At 45.3% G+C, this 24,981-nt stretch overlaps 1 protein-coding gene across 4 annotated transcripts; it reads right to left on the bottom strand.

Annotated features, from left to right (window-relative positions):
• Positions 1 to 3,889: 3,889 nt before the first annotated feature.
• Positions 3,890 to 23,485, bottom strand: ST6GALNAC4 (ST6 N-acetylgalactosaminide alpha-2,6-sialyltransferase 4). 4 transcript variants are annotated; one of them, XM_063144508.1, is made up of 8 exons: positions 23,266 to 23,485; positions 22,743 to 22,872; positions 21,271 to 21,403; positions 21,036 to 21,101; positions 11,506 to 11,691; positions 8,102 to 8,514; positions 6,308 to 6,415; positions 3,890 to 4,917 (listed from the first exon to the last, which is right to left on the bottom strand). In XM_063144508.1, exons 4-8 carry the CDS (start codon positions 21,045 to 21,047, stop codon positions 4,728 to 4,730), a joined length of 909 nt encoding a protein of 302 aa, XP_063000578.1. In that variant the 5' UTR covers positions 21,048 to 21,101; positions 21,271 to 21,403; positions 22,743 to 22,872; positions 23,266 to 23,485; the 3' UTR covers positions 3,890 to 4,727. The 4 variants fall into 4 exon arrangements, with proteins under 4 accessions (XP_063000578.1, XP_063000580.1, XP_063000579.1 ...); XM_063144510.1 differs by lacking the exon at positions 21,271 to 21,403; XM_063144509.1 differs by lacking the exon at positions 22,743 to 22,872.
• Positions 23,486 to 24,981: the final 1,496 nt, after the last annotated feature.

The raw sequence follows: 24,981 nt of genomic DNA, 5'->3' as shown, positions 1-24,981 counted from the left end.
CACCCTCTGTGCTGAAGTCTGGAAGAGAAGCGGGGAGTCAAGCTGAGTCAGCGTATTCCAAGGCCGGCCACCTGGCCGGCCTTCTTTTTGTTCAGAAAAAGAACAAAAAAGTTGTTTAGTTGCACTTGGAAAACTTTTAACTCCCTCTGCCCCTGGAGGACTAGCGTATAAACCAGGAGTCGGGGTTGTTGTTGGACTCTAACTCCCATCAGCCCCAGCCAATATGGTTGATGGTCAAGACTGATGGGAGTCGGAGTCCAACAGAATTTGGAAGGCCACCGATCCCCCCTCTCTTCCAAGCCCTGCTACAAATACTCAGCTTTGCATATGAGTCCTCCTGCTCAGTCCCTTATGGCCTTGCAATTCCCTCTGTTTGGTAGACAAAGCTGTTCACAGGGAGAGGGGCTGTTGCAAGCAGGGCCTTCTCAGTTGTGGCCCCAGTGCTGTGGCTTTCCTGGATAAGCAAGCCTGCCAGGGTTTCGCAAGGAGCTGTAATATATTTTTGTTGTTGTTGAAAAACGGCATGGATTTCCGGGATATGTACACCAAACTGGACTTTTTAACTTCCTCCCAATTTAGAATTTGATGTTATTTTGTAAAACAAACACAAAAATACTTAAAAGCAGTTACATCTTCAATAGTGAAAAAACACGCCCACTTAGAGCTTCTCCCAAACTGAATTTGGCTGAAGGAGGTTTCCTTCTTTGAGGCCTGTTTATTTCACGGTAGCCAATTTTGCATTACCCAAACTCCCTCAACCAAACTATCCATATTTTTTTGGGGGGGGGGGTTCTGGGACTTTTAGAGCCATCCCCTCCAGTATCAGAGGCAGTATGCCTACATACACCAGATGCTGGGGAACATGGGTGGTAGGGTACTGTTGCACTCATGTCTTCTTTATGGACTTCCCAAAGGCATCTGGTTGGCTCCTGTGGGAACAGAATGCTGGACTTGAGCCTTCTTACATTTTTCATGCATATAGCTTTTTTACAGAGTAAAAAGGCAGTTCCCTGCCCACAAGGAGGTTACAATCTAAAATGATTATGGAGCTGAGGGGTGGGGCAGGATTGACGTCTGCCCAGAAATTGTACTGTAGGACAGAAGAGTCAAATAATAAACATACAACTTGGTCTGATTTGCACAAACGCAACGGCGCTGCAGAACCTTGGAGCGATGTTTATTAAGTACCTTTGGCATTGATCCAGAGACGCTTTGACGGAAGGCCACACCAGACCGGCAGGGAGTGTACGAAACAGCGAGGAGAAGCGGGAGAGGAAGACACACGCCGGGTGGGGTGGAAAGGTTTGGCTCAGGACCTGTGCACATTCAGCATGTTCAAGAGGCAGCTGGACAGCCATCTGTCAGGGATGCTTTAGGGTGGATTCCTGCATTGAGCAGGGGGTTGGACTCGATGGCCTTGTAGGACCCTTCCAGCTCTACTGTTCTATGATTCTATGAACCAAAGGGCTTGTTGTACTGGCTAGCCTTGCAAGATTGGCGTACGGATTCCTTTATAGCCAGCCCAAGCCTGCACCACCATCAGAGTCCATGAATGCAAAGGCCAGAGTCCCTTTTCTACAAAGGCAAAAAGTCCCGGTGCTCTCACTCCCTGTATTTCGGAGGCAACATGAAAACTAATCTTCTGCTCTACACGCCAGATGACCACCTTCTGCTTCCTGTTCAGGTCTTTTTCATTATTATTTTTAACCAGCCTCTTTCGATTCCCTGTTTCATTCAAGACTTCCTCCTGGGTTATGGGAAAACTGGCGTGTCAAATCTCCCCGCTTTTTGAGATGAGACATCTTATAGCAGCGCTTTCGGCCAACAGCGTGGACACACACACACACACACCTTTAGAAAGAGATTCCGGGCCAAACTAGACAACACAAGAAATCCACAATTGCATTTCAAAGGAAGAATTTGCAGGCGTGGGGTAAGGTGGGTGAAAAGGTCCACCCTGGGACCATGGGAAGGGAGGGCTAGCCCTTTGCTCCACCTTGCTGCCCAGATGAGAAATCTCCAATGACCTACTGGGCCTCAACATAATTTCCTGCTTCCCTAAACTGAGATATTCCCCCAACCTCTGCCCTAATGATGCTGTCAGCCTCGAAACCCTCATCAATTGTGAGATTATAAAATTATCTGATGACCGAGGGGGCAGTAATAGTCCTGGAAAGCTGGTGCCAGAAGAAATGGGTTTGTCTTTAAAGGCGCCACAAGACGTTCCTGCTTTTTGTCTGCAACAGACTAACACGCCCGCCCACCCCTCCTAAGTACATTTTTTGGAATCTTGAAAACGCCTCCAGCTTCTATTCAGTGGAAAGGCTTTGATGCCAATGGCAACTGTGAGAGAGAGAGTGGAGGGGAGGAGAATGAAATTTAATAGGGATAAATGCCAAGTTCTACATTTAGGAAATAGAAACCAAATGCACAGTTACAAGATGGGGGATACTTGGCTCAGCAATACTACAAACGAGAAGGATCTTGGAATTGTTGTAGATTGCAAGCTGAATAGGAGCCAACAGTGCGATATGGCTGCAAGAAAGGCCAATGCTATTTTGGGCTGCATTAATAGAAGTATAGCTTCCAAATCGCGTGAGGTACTGGTTCCTCTCTATTTGGCCCTGGTTAGGCCTCATCTAGAGTATTGCGTCCAGTTCTGGGCTCCACAATACAAGAAGGACGCAGACAAGCTGGAGCGTGTTCAGAGGAGGGCAACCAGGATGATGAGGGGTCTGGAAACAAAGCCCTGTGAAGAGAGACGGAAAGAACTGGGCATGTTTAGCCTGGAGAAGAGAAGACTGAGGGGAGACATGAGAGCACTTTTCAAATACTTAAAAGGTTGTCACACAGAGGAGGGCCAGGATCTCTTCTCGATCCTCCTAGAGTGCAGGATACAGAATAATGGGCTCAGGTTACAGGAAGCCAGATTCTGGCTGGACATCAGGAAAAACGTCCTGACTGTTAGAGCAGTATGACAATGGAACCAGTGACTTAGGGAGGCTGTGGGCTCTCCCACACTAGAGTCATTCAAAAGGCAGCTGGACAACCATCTGTCAGGGATGCTTTAGGGTGGATTCCTGCATTGAGCAGGGGGTTGGACTCGATGGCCTTGTAGGCCCCTTCCAACTCTGCTATTCTATGATTCTATGATAGAGAGAGGGAGAGAGATTTTCATTGGGACTGCTGCATATGGAGCAGAGGGACTGTTACCTCCTCTTTCCACAATCCCAATTTCTCTACATGCACACCTGCAATTCTTTTTTTAAACAATGCGGCATGCCAAATGGAGTCGTGGATTTCTCACATCACCTAGGTCCAGAACCCGGCAAGGCCCAGGTATTTAGGACTGCCGCTCTCAAAGGATTTGGCCATCTTTCGGCAACGGCCAAGGGAATGAAAGCATGGGCTTTGCCAGCCACTCAGACACAGGAAGGAAGGCCACGCCGCAGGAAAGCCTGCAGCTCAGCGACTAGGTTGAAAAAAGAATTTGATTTCCATCAGTCAGGTCATCAGGGAGCCTGTCACTGTTCAGATGTTGTTGGACTCAAACTCCCATTCGCCCCAGCTGGGCAGGGCTTGAGGCACCTCTAGGGGGAACCAGCCTATGCAGTATCAGTCCGCCCCACAGTAGCCAACTTCCTGTTTCACTCCTATTTCCCAGCATGCATTGTGTGAAGCACAGGAAATCCCGTCTGTGGAGTAGAGCAGTGCCGGTTCAACTCGAGACCCCAGCGTGGGCGGCGTTTGACAAATTATTACGACGGCAAATATTTTTCACGCACCTTTCAATACAGTTCTCTCCACCCACCCGGAAGTGGGATTTTCAGGGAGGACGATACACCCCAAAGTGCAGAGGAAGTAGAAAAGAATGAAAAGAACCGTGTCCTTGATTCTCAAGTTGAAAATTTTAAAAATGCGGGCGACGGAAGGGAAAGGGGAGAAAGAGGTACGGAACTCAAATAGACCACTTCCTCTCCTTTCAAAATACAAGTGTACGAAAGTCAATGCTTGCCAAAACCACACACACACACACACACACACACGGAGCTTTCGCATTGATTTTGGGAGATCAAACCCACAGAAACCCCCCAAAAGGAGAATGCCAGGCTCACGATATGCCGGCACAAGTTATATGTGGTCTCCGCACAGCAAACACGTTGCACCCTCTTCATTCCGGTTCTGCAATGGATCTCAAATTATTCCCACCCCGGATCACTCAAAAAATGGCAGTGGACCCCTAAATAAGCTTTCTTTGTCTTCTACCAGTCAAAAGCACCTATATTACTCATATTTTAATAACACCCTTCTTTTCCTCCGGCAGTGGGTATCGTCATTAAAAGCAGCGATGTATTATGAAAACCATGAGCTGTAGGCTGAAAGTTGAAGGTTGAAGGGTCCCTTGCGCTGGTAAAAAAAATTAAGGGAAAAATGAGCCAACTGCCCTGGTTTTTTGCCAGGTTAGGCTGCTTGATCAACTAGTCCTGGACAAAACAGCGATATCACGCTCAGGAAAAGCCAAAATCAAGAGCAGGGCCAAACTTTCGGCTTTTTTGTCCCCTTTCGGTGGATTGCAGTAACAGACGCCTTCCCAAAGATGACTCTCTCTCTCGAAGTAGATTCTCCAGGCCAGCGCAATGGCGTCACGTTGTCCATCAGCGATACTGGCATCACAGACACCTTCCCTTCCCAGCAGTAAAAGGGTGCGTACGCCGGGGGCGTACCCCTTACCCATCCATCCACGAGGGGTGAGTGAAGACGATGTTCCTTTTCTTCGCCCAGCGCGAAAAGACCGCCTTCTCCGTGATGAACCGGTGCCCGCCCCGGGGGGCTCGCTCGTGGGCCAGGTACATCTTGCATTCGTCCAGTCTGCCCTTCTCAAAGTAGTGATAAGGCACAGGAGGTTGGCTCTGTTCTCTGCCAATCACAGAGGGTTAAGACAAGAAAGGGGAGGTTCAGTTAACCACTCAGCTTTATTGCATGCTCAGTGGTCATCAACCCAGCCTGAACACGATGATTATTATTATTATTATTATTATTATTATTATTATTATTATTATTATTATTATTATTATTTTATTCTCATTCTCACTCATGGAGTTTCTTCTAGATGGACATGATGGGCTTTGCCAAGTCATGCTGTCTCTTACAGATTCAGGAATTTCCTGACAATTGAGCATGTTTTAAGTATGACTGCTTTCTGGATCTTGGTGTGGATGTATGATGGTAGGCCCAGTTTCTGGAGGTTTTCTGTATAGTTTTTTTATATGATGCCAGTGACTGATATGACTAACGGAATAATTGTGACCTTTTCCTGTTGCCATAGATCTTTGACTGCCATGGCCAATGGTGTATATTTTCCTCTCTTCTCCTCTTCCTTTTCAACAACATTTTTGTCATTTGGTATTGCTATGTTGATGAGGTATGTGTGTTTTTCTTTTTTGTCTATGACTGTTATGTCTGGTCGGTTTCAAGGTATTGTTTTGTCAGTATGAATTGTTCTGTCCCAGTGTGACTGCTTTCTGGATGTTGGTGTGGATGTATTGTTGTTGTTGTTGTTATTATTATTATTATTATTATTTCTATACCACCTCATAGCTGAAGTTCTCTGGGCAGTTTATAAAGATTAAAAACCTTAAAAGCACAATTTAAAAATATACAAAACACAAAGCAGACAAATTACACAGAGACAACATATATCTAAAAACAACTTTGATCAATCAGTGTCAGGAACCTACAACTGGTGCAGCTAACTTGCTCCCCCCCTTTTTTTTTTTGGTTTTGGCTTTTCCTTCAGGGCACCGGTTCGACATCACGAGAGCCTGCTCTTCAAAATTTATCCTGGCACGGCTGCTGATAACATTAGGTATAGCGTGATGAGAGTGAACAGGGAGAAGATTTTTCTCCGTCTCTCAGAAGTCCAGAACTCAAGGTCAGCTGACGGATCGGATCAGCGGGCCGCTCCGGATGGACAAAGGAATGCACTGCCTCACAAAACACGGAATTTACGGCCTGTGATGCCACGTGACAGAAGGGGACATTCAGAAGAAAGCTCCTCGCACGTTGACAGGAGAGCAGGGTTGTGCCACCTGAGTGGGACCTTTGGATTTTATCCAGCACTAGTCCTACTGAGTAGACCCAGTGAAACAGACGGGTCTTAAACTAGTCTAACATCAGATACAACCTGTTGGTCTGATCCATCAGGTCTCTTCTTTTGAAACACTGGGGAGGGGGGGGGGGCAAAGGGCTAGGTTTGGCTTCCTACTCAGAAACATAGACCCACGTTCCCGCCACCCCACAGCCGTACCTGCAGTAGTTCTCGTTGACCATGCCGAAGACAAAGATCTGCTCGCACAGCTCCAGCGCCAAGACCATGGTGAACCAGCCGGTGCTGAGGAAGGAGCCGGATTTCATCCTGCGGATTGGATGGAGAAGTCAGTTTCGACATGCGTGCCGGGAGGGAAAAGTTGGACTTGTGCTTGTATGGCAGTAAACGGGAAAGAGACGTCGCTCAGTGACAGAGGGCACGCTTTGCACACAGAAGGTCCCACGTTCAGGTGGCAGCAGTGCCAAATCAGTGCCCAGATGCCGTAACTGACTGGATGAGGGCCAAGGAACTCTGGCTCAATCCAGGCAGGACAGGAGATTAATTTCATTGATTTATTACCAGTTGTTTACCCACAAACAATTTGCGGAGAAAAATTCAATCTAACGAAAGGTTTAATTAAATGTTGACTGGGTTGCTTTAAACCATAGGTGTCTCTTAATCCCTTCATGATTTGTTTACCGGCTGTAAGTTCCTGGCAAATCATTGTACATTGGCCTGCACCTGGGATTATAAAGGTATACAGAGATTTTTTTTGTCTTCATATTTCGTTTGGCTCCGGTCTGCAATAATTTATGTTTGTTGAATGATACTTGACTTTTTTTTGATATTGAAAATAAAACTTTACAGTACATTCTTATTGAAGATAGCCTAATTCCTTTTTTTTAAAAAAAAAAAAAGTTTTATGGATATAAATAAACTCCTGACTTTGAATTATAGTAAAAAACGTTGTTACTCGTGAAATCTGCAGGTCAAGAGCTTTCGAATGAAGTGTGTTTACTGAGAATCAGTCAACAGGAATGCAGTCAAAAATGGATGACCATCTAACCCCCGACTTTGAATTTTATATATTTAAGATGTTTATACCAGCTGAGGCTGGTGGCTCTGAAGTCGGTGGAGCGGTGATTCCGCTCTGGGTTTCAGTCAGAACTTTAAAGGAGCTGTCCAAGGTGCAAAACAAAAGACAACGAGGAATTCACTCCATATAGAAAACTAGCCCGCCAGGGAGAAATGGTAGCATACCCTGATATGCTAGCTTTCTATCTGTAGGGAACAACTGGACAGGAGGAAGCAGCCGCTGCTGCTATCTAAAGTGGTACAGTCCAGTCGCTGGTTGACCATCTCAGCAGGCAGTGGAGGCTGGTGGCTCCGATGTCAGTGGGGCGGGGAATTCGCTCCAGGTTTCAGGCAGAACCAGTCAGCATGCTAAGGGCGTTGCACCTTGAGAGCTCTTTAGAGTTCTAACTGGTTCTGCCTAAAACACGGAGCAGACATTGGAGCAACCCACTTGCATTGATATCTACCGTTTTTCCCCCTCTTGCAAGGAACTGCAGGCGGTTCTCACGGTCCTCCTCTTTTCTGTTTCATCCTCACAACAACCTTTTGAGGCAGGTGAGGTTGAAAGCCAGGGACTGACCCAAAGTCACCCAGTGAATTTCATAAGAAGATAATAAAAACAGCCCTGAGGCTGGATCAGGCCAGCATTCTGTTCCCACCAGCTGTCGACCAGGAACCCACAGGCATAGCTGAGTGGGGACTAGAACCCAGGTCTGCAGAGTCCCAGCCCAACACTCTAACCACTACACCACACTGTCTCTCAGCTGTCGTTAGTAGGTGGCTCACCCCCCTGGGCTAGTGGTGTTCCCCTGTTCCGGAGGGCGTTGCGCTCCCCCTGACGCAGGAGTGTGGCGCTTTAGGCCGTCGGGCCAAAACCGGCTCGCCCGGGACCCCTGTCCAGCCCGCTGTCCCCAGACAACCCCGAGCGCTTTCTCCCACCTGTTCTTGCCCGTCTCTAGCTGGAAGAGCTCGTCGCAGTGGGCCATCATCTTCTCCGTCAGGGTGTAGAGACGCAGGCCTGGGTACATCTCCTTCACCTTCAGGAGCGTCCGGTAGGCCAAGCCCACCTTCTCCCGGTTCATCAGCCTGGTAGGGCCCCAGATGACGTAGACGGTGTCGCGGGACTGCTTGAAGAAGTAGGACTGGTTCCTCAGCAGCAGGGGGATGCTGGTGTGGGAGACCACCCGGACGGTGCTCCGGCCGCCCACGTCCCCCTCGTAGCCCTGCGTGGGGGCCTGGTTCATCCGCAGGACGCATTCCTTCGCGTCGATTTCCTTTCCCAAACGCGAGCCCAGCATCTGCCCTGAGCTGGATACCACGGCGCACTGGCGGCATGGTGCGTGAGCCAGCGGCTAAAGGGAGAAAGAGAGGTCAGCCCCCGAGAAAGCCAGGAAAATGAGAAGAACCTCATAGAATCATAGAATAGCAGAGTTGGAAGGGGCCTACAAGGCCATCGAGTCCAACCCCCTGCTCAATGCAGGAATCCACCCTACAGCATACTTGACAGATGGTTGTCCAGCTGCCTCTTGAAGGCCTCTAGTGTGGGAGAGCCCACCACCTCCCTAGGTAACTGGTTCCATTGTCGTGCTGCTCTAACAGTCAGGAAGTTTTTCCTGATGTCCAGCCGGAATCTGGCTTCCTGTAACTTGAGCCCATTATTCCACGTCCTGCACTCTAGGTGATTGAGAAGAGATCCTGGCCCTCCTCTGTGTGACCACCTTTTAAGTATTTGAAGAGTGCTCTCATGTCTCCCGTCAGCCTTCTCTTCTCCAGGCTAAACATGCCCAGTTCTTTCAGTCTCTCTTCATAGAGCTTTGTTTCCAGACCCCTCATCATCCTCATTGCCCTCCTCTGAACACGCTCCAGCTTGTCTGCGTCCTTCTTGAATTGTGGAGCCCAGAACTGGACGCAATACTCTAGATGAGGCCTAACCAGGGCCGAATAGAGAGGAACCAGTACCTCACGTGATTCGGAAGCTATACTTCTATGAATGCAGCCCAAAACAGCATTTGCCTTTCTTGCAGCCACATCGCACTGTTGGCTCATATTCAGCTTGCGATCTACAACAATTCCAAAATCCTTCTCGTTTTTAGTATTGCTGAGCCAAGTATCCCCCATCTTGTAACTGTGCCTTTGGTTTCTATTTCCTAAATGTAGAACTTGGCATTTCTCCCTATTAAATTTCATTCTGTTGTTTTCAGCCCAGCACTCCAGCCTAACAAGATCACTTTGGAGTTTGTTTCTGTCTTCCAGGGTATTCGCTATCCCACAAGGAGTTGGTTGACATGGATTGACACAGATATCTGACTTTGTGGGCTTTCCTTCAGGGCATGGGAGCCCATCACGACGAACGCCTTCAATTTTTATCACGGCACCGCTGCTTAGAACATTAGGCATAGCGTGATGGAAGTGATTTTGGAGAAGGTTTGTCTCCATCTCTCAGAAGACCAGCAGGTCAATGATGGAACGGATCAGGGCAGAGAGAGGGATGTTCTGCCCCACAAAGACCGCGATTACCCCTGCATCGTTGCCCCCTTTCGATCTAGGAGGCGGGCCCAACGAGGGGAAGGGAAGGACATTTTAGCAAACGCTTCCGCCCCTGCAAAGAGCGCCCCCTTTTGGAGATCTTGGGCGTGCGCCTGCAGAACGAGGGCAAACCGATGTCTGCCGTCCCTCCAAACTGGCTTTGCGCCATCAACATCCAGTAGCACCTGGCTGGCTGGTGCTGGGACAGCCTCGCACTCGCTCCATGGCACATCAAGAAGGCAACTGGGATTTTTGTTTCTTGTAGGAAGCCAAAGCAGATGCCAGCTGGACAGCAAACAGCCGAGGAAGCTTGTGAACCAGGAGGAGAGGTGTTTGTGCCCCGTGAAAAAAAAAAAATTTTTTAATACATTTTTTCCCTGACCCAAATTAAATTAAGTCCAATTAAGTGAAGCGGACAGGGGAGTTGTCAGTACAAATTCCTGCTCAAATTCCTGGCTCATCGTTTTTAAAGTTGTTATACTGGTTTTAAACGTAGGTGAATTTTGCTTGTTTTTGTGGTTTTTTATTTATTTATTTATTATTTTATTTATTAATTAATTACATTTCTACACCGTCCAATAGCCGGAGATCTCTGGGCAGTTCACAAAAATTAAAAACAATTTTTAATCTTCGTATATTGTTTTTAAGTGTTTTTTATCTTACGTGAACCGCCCAGAGAGCTTCGGCTGTGGGGCGGTACACAAATGCAAATAATAATAATAATAATAATAACCCTCTGCCCTAAACACTTCAATTCTCGTTCATCCAAGGCATATGCCAACGTCCCACATGTAACTGCCGCGATTTTATTTATTTATTTGAAATATTTATATACCACTCCCCGTTGAAAATTTTCTCGGTGAGCCAGCAACTGGTGTATATGTAATTCGCTCTACTTCCAGTGCCATTGTGTACAGAGCCAAAACAGACCCACACACACACAAAAGGGGGGGTATAAGCAGACTTGGGGAAACCCCAAAGTTTGCAAAAGTATTTTTTTTTAAAAAAAAAAACTTCTTTAAAAACCTTTTTTTAAAAAATCCCCCAAACAGCTCAAATGAGAACTGAGTGTGCTCAGTGAGCAAGGGATGGTGGTGGTGGAATGGAGTCTCCTGGAAGTGGGCATGGCTGGCTGGATCCCTGAACAGGAGATTTCCACAGTTCATTGTTGCAAACTGCACAGAGAGCTTCGGTTATTGGGCCGTATAAAAATGTAATTAATTAATTAAAAATAAAACATTTGGTTGCAGATGTTGCTCATCTTCCAGATGTTTCTTGGAACCCTTTCTTGACCACAAACATGCGTGACAGGGGCGACATGAGGTGCAGTGTCTGTCTGTAACTTTACAAGCTCTAGCGAGGGGGGTGGGAATCCCATTTTCTAATGCATCCCTGTGTTTATTTTATTATTGCATTTATATCCTGCCTTTTTTCCTCCAAGGAACCCAAGGCGGCATACATAATCCCCCTCCTCCCCATGTTATCCTCACAACAACAACCCTGTGAGGCAGGTTGGGCTGAGAGTCTGTGACTGGCCCAAAGTCACCCAGTGGGTTTCCATGGCTGAATGGGGACTAGAACCCAGATCTCCCGACTCCCAGTTTAACACTTTAGCCACTCCACCACACTGGCTCACTGTGTTGAATCATCATCATCATCATCATCATCATCATCATCATCATCATCATCCCACCCTGCAAGTAGAAAGCTAGCATGGCAGGGAACAGCTAAACTGCCTTTGCTTTGAGAAAGCTTCAATTTTTTTAAAAAAATGTTTTTGTGGCTGCCATTGCTCCTAACCCCGAGGACCGACTCACCTTCCCATCGGGGACGCTGATGTAACCCTCGAACTGGGCGGCTCCCGCCACGGACGGAGACTGCCTCTCCTGTTCTTCCGGACGCCGGCAGCTGAGCCAACACAACGGCATGCAGAAGTGGGGGCAAAGCAAGACGTAGGCCACGGAGCCGGCACACACCACCACCAGAGTCAAGAACAGGCGGGGCTGCAAGAGAGAAGACGGGTTTTCCAGTCAGCAGACCGAGGGATGCCCATCGCAGCAAGGCAGGAGCGGATCGCGTGAGCTCAAGTCCCAGGAGGGTAGGTTTAGGTGGGACATTACAAGAAACGCCTTCGCGGTAAGAGCTCCTTAAAACTGTTATGTATTTTAAGAGTTTTAAATGTTTTAATGCTGAAGTGTATTTCATTATATTTTTAACTTTTGTATATTTCGATTTATAGGTTTTAACTGTGTATGTTTTAACTTTGTAAGCCGCCTTGAGGCCCAGCACTGGGCAAAAGGCGGGATAATAATAATAATAATAATAATAAGAAGAAGAAGAAGAAGAAGAAGAAGAAGAAGAAGAAGAAGAATCATCTTTGTATATTGATGGTGCTATATAAAGAAAAAGAAGAAGAAGAAGAAGAAGAAGAAGAAGAAGAAGAAGAAGAAGAAGAAGAGGGGTGCCGTGGCAGTGGTGGGCGGAGCCAAAGGGGCGAGGATAAAGATCAAAAGGGCCGGGACAGAAATACAAAAAACGTCTGTTGAGGATGCAGTTGCTCTGGACATTATTTATTGGATTCACAACATGTTTACCCAACGCTTCAGTCCAGAAAGGCTCCCAGAGGGCTTACACAGATTAATAATAAGACAATCCAGGGCCTCAGGTTTACAATCTAAAAGGCACGACACGAAAGGAAAGGGAATTGGGAGGGAGGAGGGGGGAAATGAAGAAGCAACACTCAGGCACCAGTTCTCAGGGCTGGCTGGGGGATACTGGGAATTGTAGTGCAACACATCTGGAGAGCCCCAGGTTGGGAAAGGCTGCAGCAGGGCGTCAAGAAATCCTTGGTGATCTACTGCAAATCACCAGAGAGCTCCCTGAAGCCCTGATTTACCTTCTTCGTTTTCATCACGGCGTTTTATCTCATTTTGAAATCAAGTTAACAAAGTAAAGTCAATGAAAAGAAGTAGGAGAAGCATGAGTAAGAATACATCAAGATCACTGAAGAAACAAAGGAGTTCGCGAATTATTATTCTTAGTCAGTAACCAATATGTTCATGGAACTTCTGCTGGAAAATGGCCGAAGTAGGAGCTCAGTAACTAAGGAAAAAGTAAAAATGCAATTTATGCAGCAATACAAAAGGAGTGTTTGGGAATGTTATTATGTGTGTGTTAGAAAAAAACCCTAGGCAGCTGTATTTGGTTGGAATTTGATGAAAAGTCTGAAAACTTCATCAACAGAAATAAATGGAAGCCAGGATGTCTTAATAATGCATGATTCCTGCACTGAGCAGGGGGTTGGACTTGATGACCTTATAGGCCCCTTCCAACTCTGCTATTCTATGATTCTATGAAATATGAGCCAGAAATTCTCAGGATGTCACTTAAAAGGTTGTCACACAGAGGAGGGCCAGGATCTCTTCTCGATCCTCCCAGAGTGCAGGACACGGAATAACAGGCTCAAGTTACAGGAAGCCAGATTCCGGCTGGACATCAGGAAAAACTTCCTGACTGTTAGAGCAGCACGACAATGGAACCAATGACCTAGGAAGGTGGTGGGCTCTCCCACACTAGAGGCAGCTGGACAACCATCTGTCAGGGATGCTTTAGGGTGGATTCCTGCACTGAGCAGGGGGTTGGACTTGATGGCCTTATAGGCCCCTTCCAACTCTGCTATTCTATGATCCTATAATTCTATAACTTTCTTAAAGAGAGCTCCAGCTATTGGGCGGTATAGAAATGTAATAAATAAATAAATAAATAAATAATAAAGTTAGATTCCTTGCTTGCTACATTTGCAAAGTAAGTTTATATATAGTCAAAGTTGCCTAAATTCTATTAACTCGCTCCTCTTCTAGCCTGATGTACAAAGTTTGATTCAAAACTGCCCTGTTGCTGATCCCTCAAGACACTCGTTTGAATAAAAAACCTCTTACATCATTTCCAGAAAACGCACAGGCTTCAAGATCGGGGGAGCGTCCACAGGAAAACGATCCCTAGGTGAGATGATACGAGGAAGCGAAATACAGGTGCGTGGCCTTGTATTTCCGATGCTCAAGTTACGGGCACCGCCAGGAGAGCGGCAGCTTTCGCCTACATTTTTCAATAAGTTCCTTCTTACATCCAAACTTCAGGGAACCCTAGTTCGTTTAAACCAGCCTTCTCCGGCTGTTTCGGACTTCAACTCCCATCTGCCCCAGCCAGGAATGGCTAATGTTCAGGAATGCTGGGCGCCGTGGTAAAAACAAAACAAAACAAAAAACCGTTAGAAGTCATCCGGAGGCTCGGGAAAGGCTGGTTTAAACTCCGGTTAGTTTGAATAAGCCAAAATCAAACCATGGTTTAAGAACCTAGCTTGTTCACGAAGCATAATTTAAACAAGCTGCTACCCTCCAGATGTTTTGCACTACAGCTCCCAGAATCCTTGACTATGCTGACTTTGGCTGATGGGACTTGTAATCCAAAACATCTGGAGGGCTGAGCAGGTTTTAAACTAAGTGGAGTTCCAGCAAATCTGAAAACGATGCTGCTGATCCTGTCTTTGCGCCTGCACCAAAGGGAGAAAGGGGGCACATGAAAACCTTTGAGTTTTGCGCACATAACAATATGCATAGTTTAGCCTCACATCCAAACCAGCCATGTGTCAGCTTTAGATATGTTATTTAGCCCATATAACTATACCGCCCAGACAGCTTCAGCTATTGGGCGGTATAAAAAAGAATGAAATAAATAAATATCCCAGGCCGGTTGTTAGCCAAAGCCCAGGCAACACCGGTCCTCTGCAAAGCCATTGTTCCGTGATCTAAGCGGGTGTGGAGTGGTGTGGTTTTAAGAGGCTTGCGTTAGACACCGTAATTGGCTCAGAGCTTCCTAGTGGGGGTTACAAATTAGCAAAGAAGCTTATCAGAATATCAGTGTTACAGGAGAATGGAAGAACTGGAGAACAGCCACACTAGACCAGACCAAAGGCCTAGCAAGTCCAGCAATCGTCCGATGTGGATCAACATGTGGAATGGGGTGAAAAACATTCCCGTGCTGGGTGTGTTTCGATGCTCTTCGGTTTTACAGCGTGTTTAAAGACGGGAAGCAAAAGAAACGCAACAGGGTGTCTCCTCTTTTTTTTTTTTTTTTTATAATAATTTTTATTCATTTTCAACACTATATAAACATAGATAAACATTTCCAAAATATAACTGAAACAAACACAATAAGAAAAAAAAATACATCAAATATCTGCTGCATACATATTGAATAATTGTTGAGTACAAATATCAAAAACTATTACATATGCCTTATCACACTACAACATCTTCATTCTTAACATAAAAGTGCACCCCCCACCTCGGGATCATTCTTGAGTCCAAAATCTAATCATTTCTTCTGCTGGTGGTTTCCCACTTCCCTTAGTAAACACGAACACTAGGAACTGTTTCCAGATTCCTTCGAACTCATTTATTTTAGTTACGCCTTTTCTCCACTTAATATTGCATGTCAGTTTATCATTAATGGCTATGTCCCATACTACTTTATACCATTCCTCAATAGAATATTCCCCTTGGATCTTCCAGTTCCTAGCTATCATCAATCGTGCTGCAACCAACAAACTCGATATCAGCTCTATAGTTCCTTTTCCACACTTTATATCTTCAAATAGTGACAGCAATGCTATTTTTGGTGTTTGTTCTATTTTCATTCCCACTATTTCTTCAATTTCTAAAAACACCATCTTCCATAATCTTTGTACATATTTGCATTGCCACCACATATGTAAATACGTTCCTTTTTCCCCACATCCTCTCCAACAATTTGCTGAATGTTGATCACTTATCTTATTCAATCTAACCGGGGTTAGGTACCACCTCCATAAAATTTTAAAATAATTCTCCTTTATTCTTACTGATAAACTTCTCAACACTCTTTGTTTCCATAGTCCCTCCCAGCTCTGTCGCCCTATTTGTATCTTCAAATCTGATTCCCAAATCATTTTCTCTGTATTCTCTCTAAACTCCTTCTCTAACAATATTTTATATATTTCACTCATTAATCCTTTTGAAACTATACTACCTCCTTTTCCTTTCTCCTTACTTACTACTAATTCTTCAAACCTCGTCATCTTTCTGCACATTCTATTATCTTTAATCCACTTTTTATTCCATTGTTCTAATTGACCATATTCTAGCCAAGATAGCTTCTTCTCCTTTAACAAATTTTCCATATCTTCTCTTGTTTTAATATCTCTTACCCAATCCTTTAATTTTATTTTATTTTTCTCTTTTAATATTTTACATAATCTGCCCTTTAGATCCTCTGGGAAATTCTTTAACATTATTATCGGTGCTAAGGGAGAGTTGCTCGGAAGCAGCTTCCCTTTAAATTTACTCCAAATTTCCCATTGAGTCCTCAGGAGTGGATTATCTATACTTCCAACCCACTTTCTTCCTCCATCTTTAAAAAAAACATTCTCCAGATTCATCTCTACCTTACTTATGATTTTTTCTTCCATCCAATATAAATCTCCTACTCCCATAATTGCTTCTACAACATGTCTTAATCTATTTGCTACGTAGTATAATTTTATATTTGGGAGACCCATTCCCCCCTTTTTTTGGCTTAGGTACCAATTATTTTTATTCACTCTTGCTCTCTTTTCTCCATTACAATATTTATTAATAATATTTTGCCAACTTTTTATCTCGGTTTCTGATATTTTTATAGGTAGCATCCTAAATACAAAATTAATTTTAGCTAATATCTTCATTTTTATCAAAGCTATTCTCCCAAACCAAGATAAATTTAATCTTTTATATTTTTCCAATTTCTCTAGTACCTCCTTCTTTAACCTCGTTAAATTTTCCCTTTCTAAATTCTCTAGATTTTTTGTAATTTTAATTCCCAAATATTTAATCTCGTTCTTAACTTTCAATTCCATTCCCTTAAATTCCCAATCCTTTTCTTCCTTCTTAGTATAGTTAAACAACATCATCTCTGATTTAGACCAATTTATTTTTAACCCTGTAATTTCCTCAAATTCCCTCAACTGATATTTAATTCTTTCTAATTTTCTTAATGGATTCTTAATGGTCAATAAAGTATCATCCGCAAACATGTTTAGCTTTATTTCCCTTACCTCTCCAATTCCTTCTAATTCTTTATCCTCCCTTAGTGCCTTCGCCAAAACTTCCATAACCATTACAAAAAGGACCGGCGAGAGCGGACATCCTTGTCTTGTTCCTCTGGCTAGTCGTATCTTTTCAGTAAGTCCGTCATTTACCACCACTACCGCCGTATTTTGGGAATATAGCTGTTCTATTACATTTTTAAATTTATTTCCAAATCCCAATTTATCTATAATACTCTTTAGTGCCTGCCAGCTCACACAATCAAAAGCTTTAAAAATATCTAATGCCATAATACCTGCCTTAATATTTGCTTTTTTTATTACATTTATTACATTTAAGACTCTACCCACTAAATTATGCATATGTCTTCCTACCACAAACCCACATTGATCTGCTCCTATATATTCTGCCAAAAATTTATTTAGTCGTTTGGCCATAATAGATGTAAAAATTTTAGCATCCTGATTTATTAAAGAAATAGGTCTATAAGAATCGGGATTAGTCAAATCTTTATCTGGTTTTGGGATCAGAATTATCACTGAATGTTCCCATGATTCAGGTATCTTCTCTCCTGATAATATCCTATTATAAAGTTCCATTAATTTTGGAACTAAACAATCTTTGAAGACCTTATAATATTCTGGACCCAAACCATCTGCTCCTGGTGATTTACCCACTTTTAACTTATCAATAACCTCTTCAACTTCTCTTTGAGTTATTACTGACTCCATTAACTCCTTATATTCTGATTTTATTTCCTTCTTTATAAACCTTCCAATATACTCCTCCACCTTTTCTTGTTGAATTTCTTTACCCTTGTACAATTCCTGATAAAATTCCTGAAAATTTTTTATTTTAGCTTTCATTGCATGACAATAATTCCCTCGGCTATCTTTCAACGTTTCTATCCCATTCCTCCCTTTTTCTTTTTGTGTGAGCTTGGCAAGCAACCTCGAGTTCTTATCACTGTTTTCAAAATATTCCCTTTTCATATACATTAAATTCTTTTGAATCTCTTCTATATTTAAGTTTTCTAATTGTTTCTTCTTAGCTTGTATTTCCACTAATTTATATTTATCTTTACTTCGCCAATATCTTTCCTCCAAGTTTTTAATTTCTATCTCTAACTTTTCCTGTTCTGCACGTTGTTGTCTTTTTAAACTACATGTTTCTCTAATACAGATTCCTCTTGCTACAGCCTTCATGGTGTCCCAAATGACTGACCCAGCTGTTCCTCCTTTTTCATTAATTTCCCATGACTCCGACAGTTCCTTCCGAATTTTATCTACTATTTTATTGTATTTCAATATCTTTGTGTTCAACTTCCATCTATATGCCTCTTTATAATCTTTCTTAACTGTAAATTCTAAACTTAACAAGGCATGATCAGTTACTTTTATTACCCCCATTTCCATTTTACAAATCCTCGTTGCAAAGTCTTTTGAAACAAATATATGATCTATCCTGGAGTATGTATGATGAACTGGGGAAAAGTATGAGAATCCAGGCCTATTCCCGTTAAGTAAGCGCCACGAATCTAAATAATCATTTTCTTTTACTAATTGATTCAATATAGTCATATTGTTCCTCTTTTCAGCATTAGTGGGATTTGACCTGTCCCTTTTATTATCCATAACCATATTAAAATCCCCAGCTAATATAGCATACCCCTCCTTAAATTCTTCTATTTCTTTAAACAACTTTATAAAAAACTCTCTATGCCTCTCATTTGGGGCATAAACATTAATCAAAGTATAGACCTTTCCCTCAATTTTACCTTTTAACATAAGATATCTACCCTTATCATCCTTTTTTACCTCTTCTAATGTAAACCCACTTTTTTTTGAAATCAAAGTGGCCACTCCATTTTTTTTTGATGTCCCTAATGACTTTTCATAATAGGCTAACCACTTTAATTTTATCATATTCGAATTCTCGGAGCCTTGGTGTGTCTCTTGGATCATTATAATATCTGATCCCTCTTTATTAAGCATTTGTTCTATTCTCTTCCTTTTCACGACTGCCCCTAAACCTTTAACATTGAGTGTTGATACCTTTATCTTTTTATCCATAATCACCCTTTTGAAATCTCTTCCGATCCCTTGTGCTCAGCAGTTCAAACTTGCTTACATAAAAACACAAACTCCATACATAAAACCCCCACCCTCCTACCCCAATCCCTCCTCCCCTACCTTCCCCCCCTCCCCACCCCCCCACTCTAATCCCCCCCCCATATCCCCGTGAGTCTAGTACTCCAGCCATCTACTTTAAAGGGGGAGGGGGGAGGCAGTGCTGTGCCTGGCCGGCAGGTTTCTATATTAGCATTTTTATTTGCAATTATCTCCAAACATAATTAACAATTCTCTTACTCTCCAGATGTCCCAGCCTCATTCCCTCCCCCACCCACTCCAGCCCCATCTGCTTCCCCATCCAGACCCAGCCTCTTCAGCAAATCTTTACCTTGATCCAATGAGGTTACTCTGTGTTCCCTCCTCCCATATGTAAATCTTAAAAAAACCGGGTAACCCCATGCATAAGGAATTTTATTCTTCATTAATGTTTCCGTTATTGGTTTAAGACTACGTCTCCAATTTAATGTGCGTTGAGAAAGGTCATTGTAAATTTGCACTGTTTTGCCTTTATATTATATCTGATTCTTAAATCTCAATTCTTTCATAATTTGCTCTTTTTTATAATAATTACCAAATTTCACCAAAATGTCTCTTGCCCCTTTGTGGTTTTGCCCCCCCCACACGATGGACTCGATCCGGATCCAATCCGTTTATTGATATATCAGGCATCAGCTCCTTGAACCAGTTCACGATGATTTCTCTAAGATCTTCTCCCTGCGACTCCTTTAGCTGCTTTATTCAAAAAGTAGATCTACTAGATTAATCTTCCAAGGCAATCGATCACAGTACCCATTCTTTAAATTGTATATTAGTTGATTTCTCAAAAGCCTCTTATTTCTTCTGGTCCAAATCCGCTTTAGCCTCTATCTTTTTGATCTTATCCGAATTTTCCGCCTTTTTATCCGCTAAATACACAATTGATGTCTAAATTCACTCATATGCTGATCCATTTTTTTAAAATATAACAATGTTATTTTCAGCTATAATGGCCCTGATCTCCATCAACGAGGGAGGGTTACTACCACTTTCTCCTCCTTCAGTCATATTTTTTTCCTTATTTGGTATTGTATCCAAAGGGACTGGGTCTTTATCTTCCTCCTCTTGCTCAACTCCAGGGGCTGTCCTTTCCAGGAGGGAGAGGTATGCCAAATTATGATTTGAAAGTTCCTTTTTTTATGATTTGAAGGTTTCTTATTTTTTTTTCTTTTTTTCTTTTTCTTTTTTTGTATATTAAGCTTTGCCCAACTTTTGATCTTTCTTTTAACGTTAGGCATGGGACTCTTCTGGGTAGGGCATAAATCTTAGAGTGTAACTCACTTCCTTAGCAACTTATGCTGGCTTCTCTGTTATATATCAAACACTTTTTCCTTCTTCATGAGGGGGGGGGAATATCCAGTTCACAACAGCATTCACTAGAGGGGATCAGTTTAATCATTCGCAGCCTCTCAGCTTCCCACATCTCCCTCACCGAATGCCGAATGCAGCTTCTTCCACCTTCTCTCCCCCCCTTCTCACCACGCCAATAAATCCAATCAACAACTTCCACCTTACAAAGCCAGCATTTCAATCGTTCCCATGTGAGATAAGAATGAAAGGTTATAACACAAATCAATGTCCAGCAAGCATAAATTCCTTCTTTTTAAACTGCGTCAGTGTTTGCTCTTTACTTTCGGTTTCGATAGTGTGATGATAAGGGTAGATAGACATTGTATTAAACATCAATCATCTCACCTCCCTTCTTCAAATTTCTCCACTTTTCCAGCTCCTGTGACTTTTATAATCATTTTCTGTCGTTTGCTCAAAGATTTATGCCCATTAGAAGAGAGATAATTGCTTTTTCCGGCAATCGCCGCTTAGAGCCTCAGAAGAAACCCGCCATTGCTCAGGCGGCCAGCTCCGCCCCCCCAGGGTGTCTCCTACAGTGTCTTTTGAACACAGTCCCCCAGGAATATCTTCCACGAGAGCAGCGTGAGAAAAAAGAAGCAGGTGTGTGTGTTTGGGGGAGCTGAATGTGAAGGTGACCCCCACAGTGGACGAAGAACAGGGGTGTAAATCGACGTCCCACCCACGCCTGCTCCCGCACCGTATACTTACAAGTGCCTGCATCCTTTTAAGGTCTTATCAGCCATGTATCCACCTTGAACCTCAGGGGGCAATGCCCTGAAAAACAACAACAACACAAAAACTAAGACAAATACATGGTTCACGGGGCTAGTTCTCAGTGACCCCTCAGCAGCGCAAGGGCATTGGGTAGCTTTAGGGAGATTCTGTAAGCCAGAAAATGCAAATATTCTCGAGGTGGGGAAGAAACACAGAATAGCCTCCCCACCCGGTGTGCCTCCGGATGACTTGGTCTACAACTCCCAGCGAGGTGTGGGTGATGGGAATTGTAGTCCCACACATAACAAGGGCGCCCAGTTGGGGAAGAGGCTGCAGCAAGACATCCAGCAGAGTCTACAGACCTAGATTTTGGAGAAGGGGGGAAATATCTGTTTATTTAAGACGTTTAGGAGTCCACCTTCCCCTTAAAAGTGCTCAAGGCAGCTTGGGACAGGAGCAGAAAAGAAGGTATTAAAGCCACGAGGCAGAAGATGAAGCGAGAGATCAGGAAAACAGCAGATTAGAAACCGCAAAACCGGGGAGTTTAAAATGTCAAACCGTTTGGCAGGACGGACGCTCGCCAAAAGAAAAAGGCCTTTGCAAGCAGGCAGGGGGAGAACGAGACGGATCTCTCTCAAAAAGCAGGCCTGGGCCGGCCGGCATGAAACGGAGGTGGTTAATGAGCCATGGTGACTTATTACCACCACCCCCGAACGTGTGCCGGTCGCGTGCTTATAGTGTCAGATCGCGGCACTTTTCCCCAACCTGGTCCCCTCTTGGACTACAACACCCATCTTCCTCAGCCAGCATAGCTGGGGAGACTGAAGAACAACCCTCCTCCAGAAAAGTGTTTGTTTTAAGAATTGCATTATGTGTTTAGCCTGGATTTTCACCTAGAGGTTTACAAATCCCCGCTTCCTAGTTTATCCTCACAACAGTCCTGCGAGGTAGGATAGATTTAGAGACAGCGATTCGGGCCATAGCCCCCTGGGGAGTTTCACAAGTGTTCTGAATCTAGGTCTCACAATCTACTCGCTGCCTAATCCAGATGTCCTGAACCAACACCCATAAACTCCAGCCAGCATGGTCAACGGCCAGGAATGCTGGGGGATGCAGTCCGAAATACCTAGAGGTTTGGGGAAAGCTGCTCTACCCACAACGTCAAGTGGCCACCACAAAATGGGACCCCTTCCCCCGAGCTACATGGATTCTCGTCTGGAATCGAACCCAGGTCCTCTCGCCCTCATAGCGAGAATCATAACCCCAGACCAACAACTGGATTCGTTACAACCGACGACCTCGGTCCACAACCTGATACGAAAACTAAAACACCTGCATGGTTAGATCCCGCTCTGCTTAGGAATTTATTCATTTATTTGTGTTCCATCACCAGAACACTCTCTTCCAGGGGGTTTCTAACTCAGTGCCTGTTTCAAAATGCTTGTCCACCACGCTGTCTTCTTATATAGAAAATACATACTATTAATCATAATTCATAAGGCTAATATGTTTACCCCGCACAGTATTTGAGGAGGAGAACACAAGAAGAGCCCCGCTGGATCAGACCAAGGGTCCATCTAGCCCAGGTACCCACGGGAAACCCACAAGCAGCCCAGGAGCGCCACAGCACCCTCCGGCCCATGCTCCCCAGCAACTGGTGTACACGAGCCATCAGAGTAGCACACAGTCGAAGAGACATACTTGTTGCATTCCGGCTGCAGACAAATTCATCCTTGACGTTTTTAAAGCGGGGAGGAGGAGGAGGAAGGCGCGGCCCTCCGGGTCTGATCGGACTCCAACTCCCATGATCCCCCACCCGTGGTTCTGCTGGCTGGTGGCGAAAGGAGTTGCGGTCCAGCATGAGCTTGGACTCATTCAGAAGAATGAAAGGGGGGGGGGGAGGCCGGCTTCGCTCCGGGCTCCTGGCCCAAATGCAAGACGGAAACCCCCGCGCCCCACCCTCCGAGGGGGCTGGGAGAGGGCGGAAGGCGGCTCGGCGCCTCTCGTTCCGGGCGGTGCGTGGCCCAGCAAGGGGGGAACGGAGCCGCTCTGCTCCAGGCCGGGGAGGCGCGCCACGCCGGGCGAGCGCCAGGGCGCGCTCCGGGGCCACGGGGCGCGCTGGGGAAGGGGGCGGGCAGGCAGGCAGACGGCGGCGGACCGGGCCCATCGCTCGGGAGCTCCCCCCGGGGGCTGCGGGAAAGCGGCCTCCCCACCAGGCACCTACCAGCCTCAGCCGGGCTCCGCCGCCGCCTCCAACATCGCGACCTCTCCAAAAGCGCAACGCGACGCACAGGCCCCGCCGGCCGGCTGGCGAGGCTGGCGGCGGCGGCTCCTCCTCCTCCCTTCGGCTGCCTTCCCCTCCTCTTCCCCTCCCGCTCCGGCTCGCCGAGACCCCGGAGCCGCCCGTGGCGGTGGCGGTGGCGGCCTTCGGGCCCGGAGAGCCGAGCTCGCCACGGGAGGCGCCGCGCGGTACTTCGGTGCGCCCTGGGCGAGCGCTTGGTGCCGCCCGGGGTGGGGGCAGCCGGCCCGGGATGCTGCTGGCGACGGGGGGCCGGGAGACAAACCGCTCCAGCCCAGAGGCCGTGTAAACGTGACCAAAGCGATAAGCCTGCAGACGGGACGGCTGGGCTTCCCTGGGAAGGGCAGCCGGCCTCTGATACTGGAAGCCAGAGATCCTGCCCTGAGGCCTTATAATTCGTGCTAATGAACCATTCTGTCATCTATCTATATCCATCTATCTGTATTGCAGAGTTCTTTCAAAAGGTTGAGGTGGGTACTAGGGGATCTGCTACCTTCGATTTGGTTCTTACTAACACAGGACTGGATGAAAGTGGGGGAAACTTTGGGTACAAGTGACCACACATTGTTCCCGTTCATGATTCTGACAAATAGTTTGGTGAAAAAAACAAAACACCAATCAAACAGAAACCATGGATTTTAGGATGGCCGATTTTAATATAGTAAGAGATATAGTAAGGAACATAAGGGTCACTGTTCACACAGGGGTCAAACAGCCGTCGGCCAGGGACCCACAAGCAGGACTTGGTGCAACAGCACCCTCCTACCCATGTTCCCCAGCAACTGGTGCATACAGGCTTACTGCCTCGGATACTGGAGGGAGCACACAACCATCAGGGCTAGTAGCGCTTTATAGCCTTCGCCTCCAGGAATTTATCCAACCCCTTTTTGAAGCCATCCAGATCGGTGGCCATCACTACATTTTGCGGTAGTGAGTTCCATCATTTAACTATGCACTGTGTGAAGAAGTCCTTCCTTTTATTTGTCCTGGATCTCCCGCCAGTCAGCTTCATGGGATGAACCAGGGTTCTAGTATTTTGAGAGAGGGAGAAAAATGGAAAGACACCATGGGAAGAAAACCTTAAAGGCAAGAGCGTTGTAGCCAGCTGGGATTTCTTGAAAAGGGAATTAAGGATAGAATCATAGAATAGTAGAGTTGGAAGGGGCCTAATAAGGCCATTGAGACCAACCCAATTCCAATGAGGAAGAAAATGAGACCTCAAAAGAAGCTGATGTGGCTGAGTAGGCACCTCTCGAAGGCATGGAGACTAAAGAAAGATGCTTACTTACTGGAAATGGAAGGAAGGGCTTGTGACCAAGGAAATCGACAAAGATTCAGCCCAGAAATGTAGGGATGAGGTCAGGAAGGCAAAGGCAGAAAATGAGCTCAGGCTAGCCAAAGCCAGCAAGAAGGGTTTCTTCAAAAGGTCAGCAGCAAGAGGAAGGCCACAGAGGTGGTGGGCTCATGGCGTGCAGCAGTGGGAGAACTCTTAACATGACCCAGAGAAAGCAGAGGAAGTCAACTGCTGTTTTGCCTCTGTCTTCACATCCAAAGGAAATGATGAGTTGAGTGGAATAGGCTGGGAATGAACACGGGAGGGTGTGGAACAGTAAGGACGTGATACAGGAACTTCTAGCCAAT

Source organism: Elgaria multicarinata, chromosome 19 (genome assembly GCF_023053635.1).
Source record: "Elgaria multicarinata webbii isolate HBS135686 ecotype San Diego chromosome 19, rElgMul1.1.pri, whole genome shotgun sequence".
Lineage (NCBI taxonomy): Eukaryota > Metazoa > Chordata > Lepidosauria > Squamata > Anguidae > Elgaria > Elgaria multicarinata.
Note: the sequence above shows the minus strand (reverse complement) of the source record. Positions and strands in the feature narration are given on the sequence as shown.

What these genes read in the sequence shown, in the direction of transcription:
- ST6GALNAC4 (XM_063144508.1), bottom strand. An exon ending in CTAGAGACGGGCAAGAACAG is followed by an intron (nt 6,416 to 8,101) that starts GTGGGAGAAAGC and finishes TCCAATCCGCAG; the next exon opens with GATGAAATCCGGCTCCTTCC. An exon ending in GTCAACGAGAACTACTGCAG is followed by an intron (nt 4,918 to 6,307) that starts GTACGGCTGTGG and finishes TGTGATTGGCAG; the next exon opens with AGAACAGAGCCAACCTCCTG.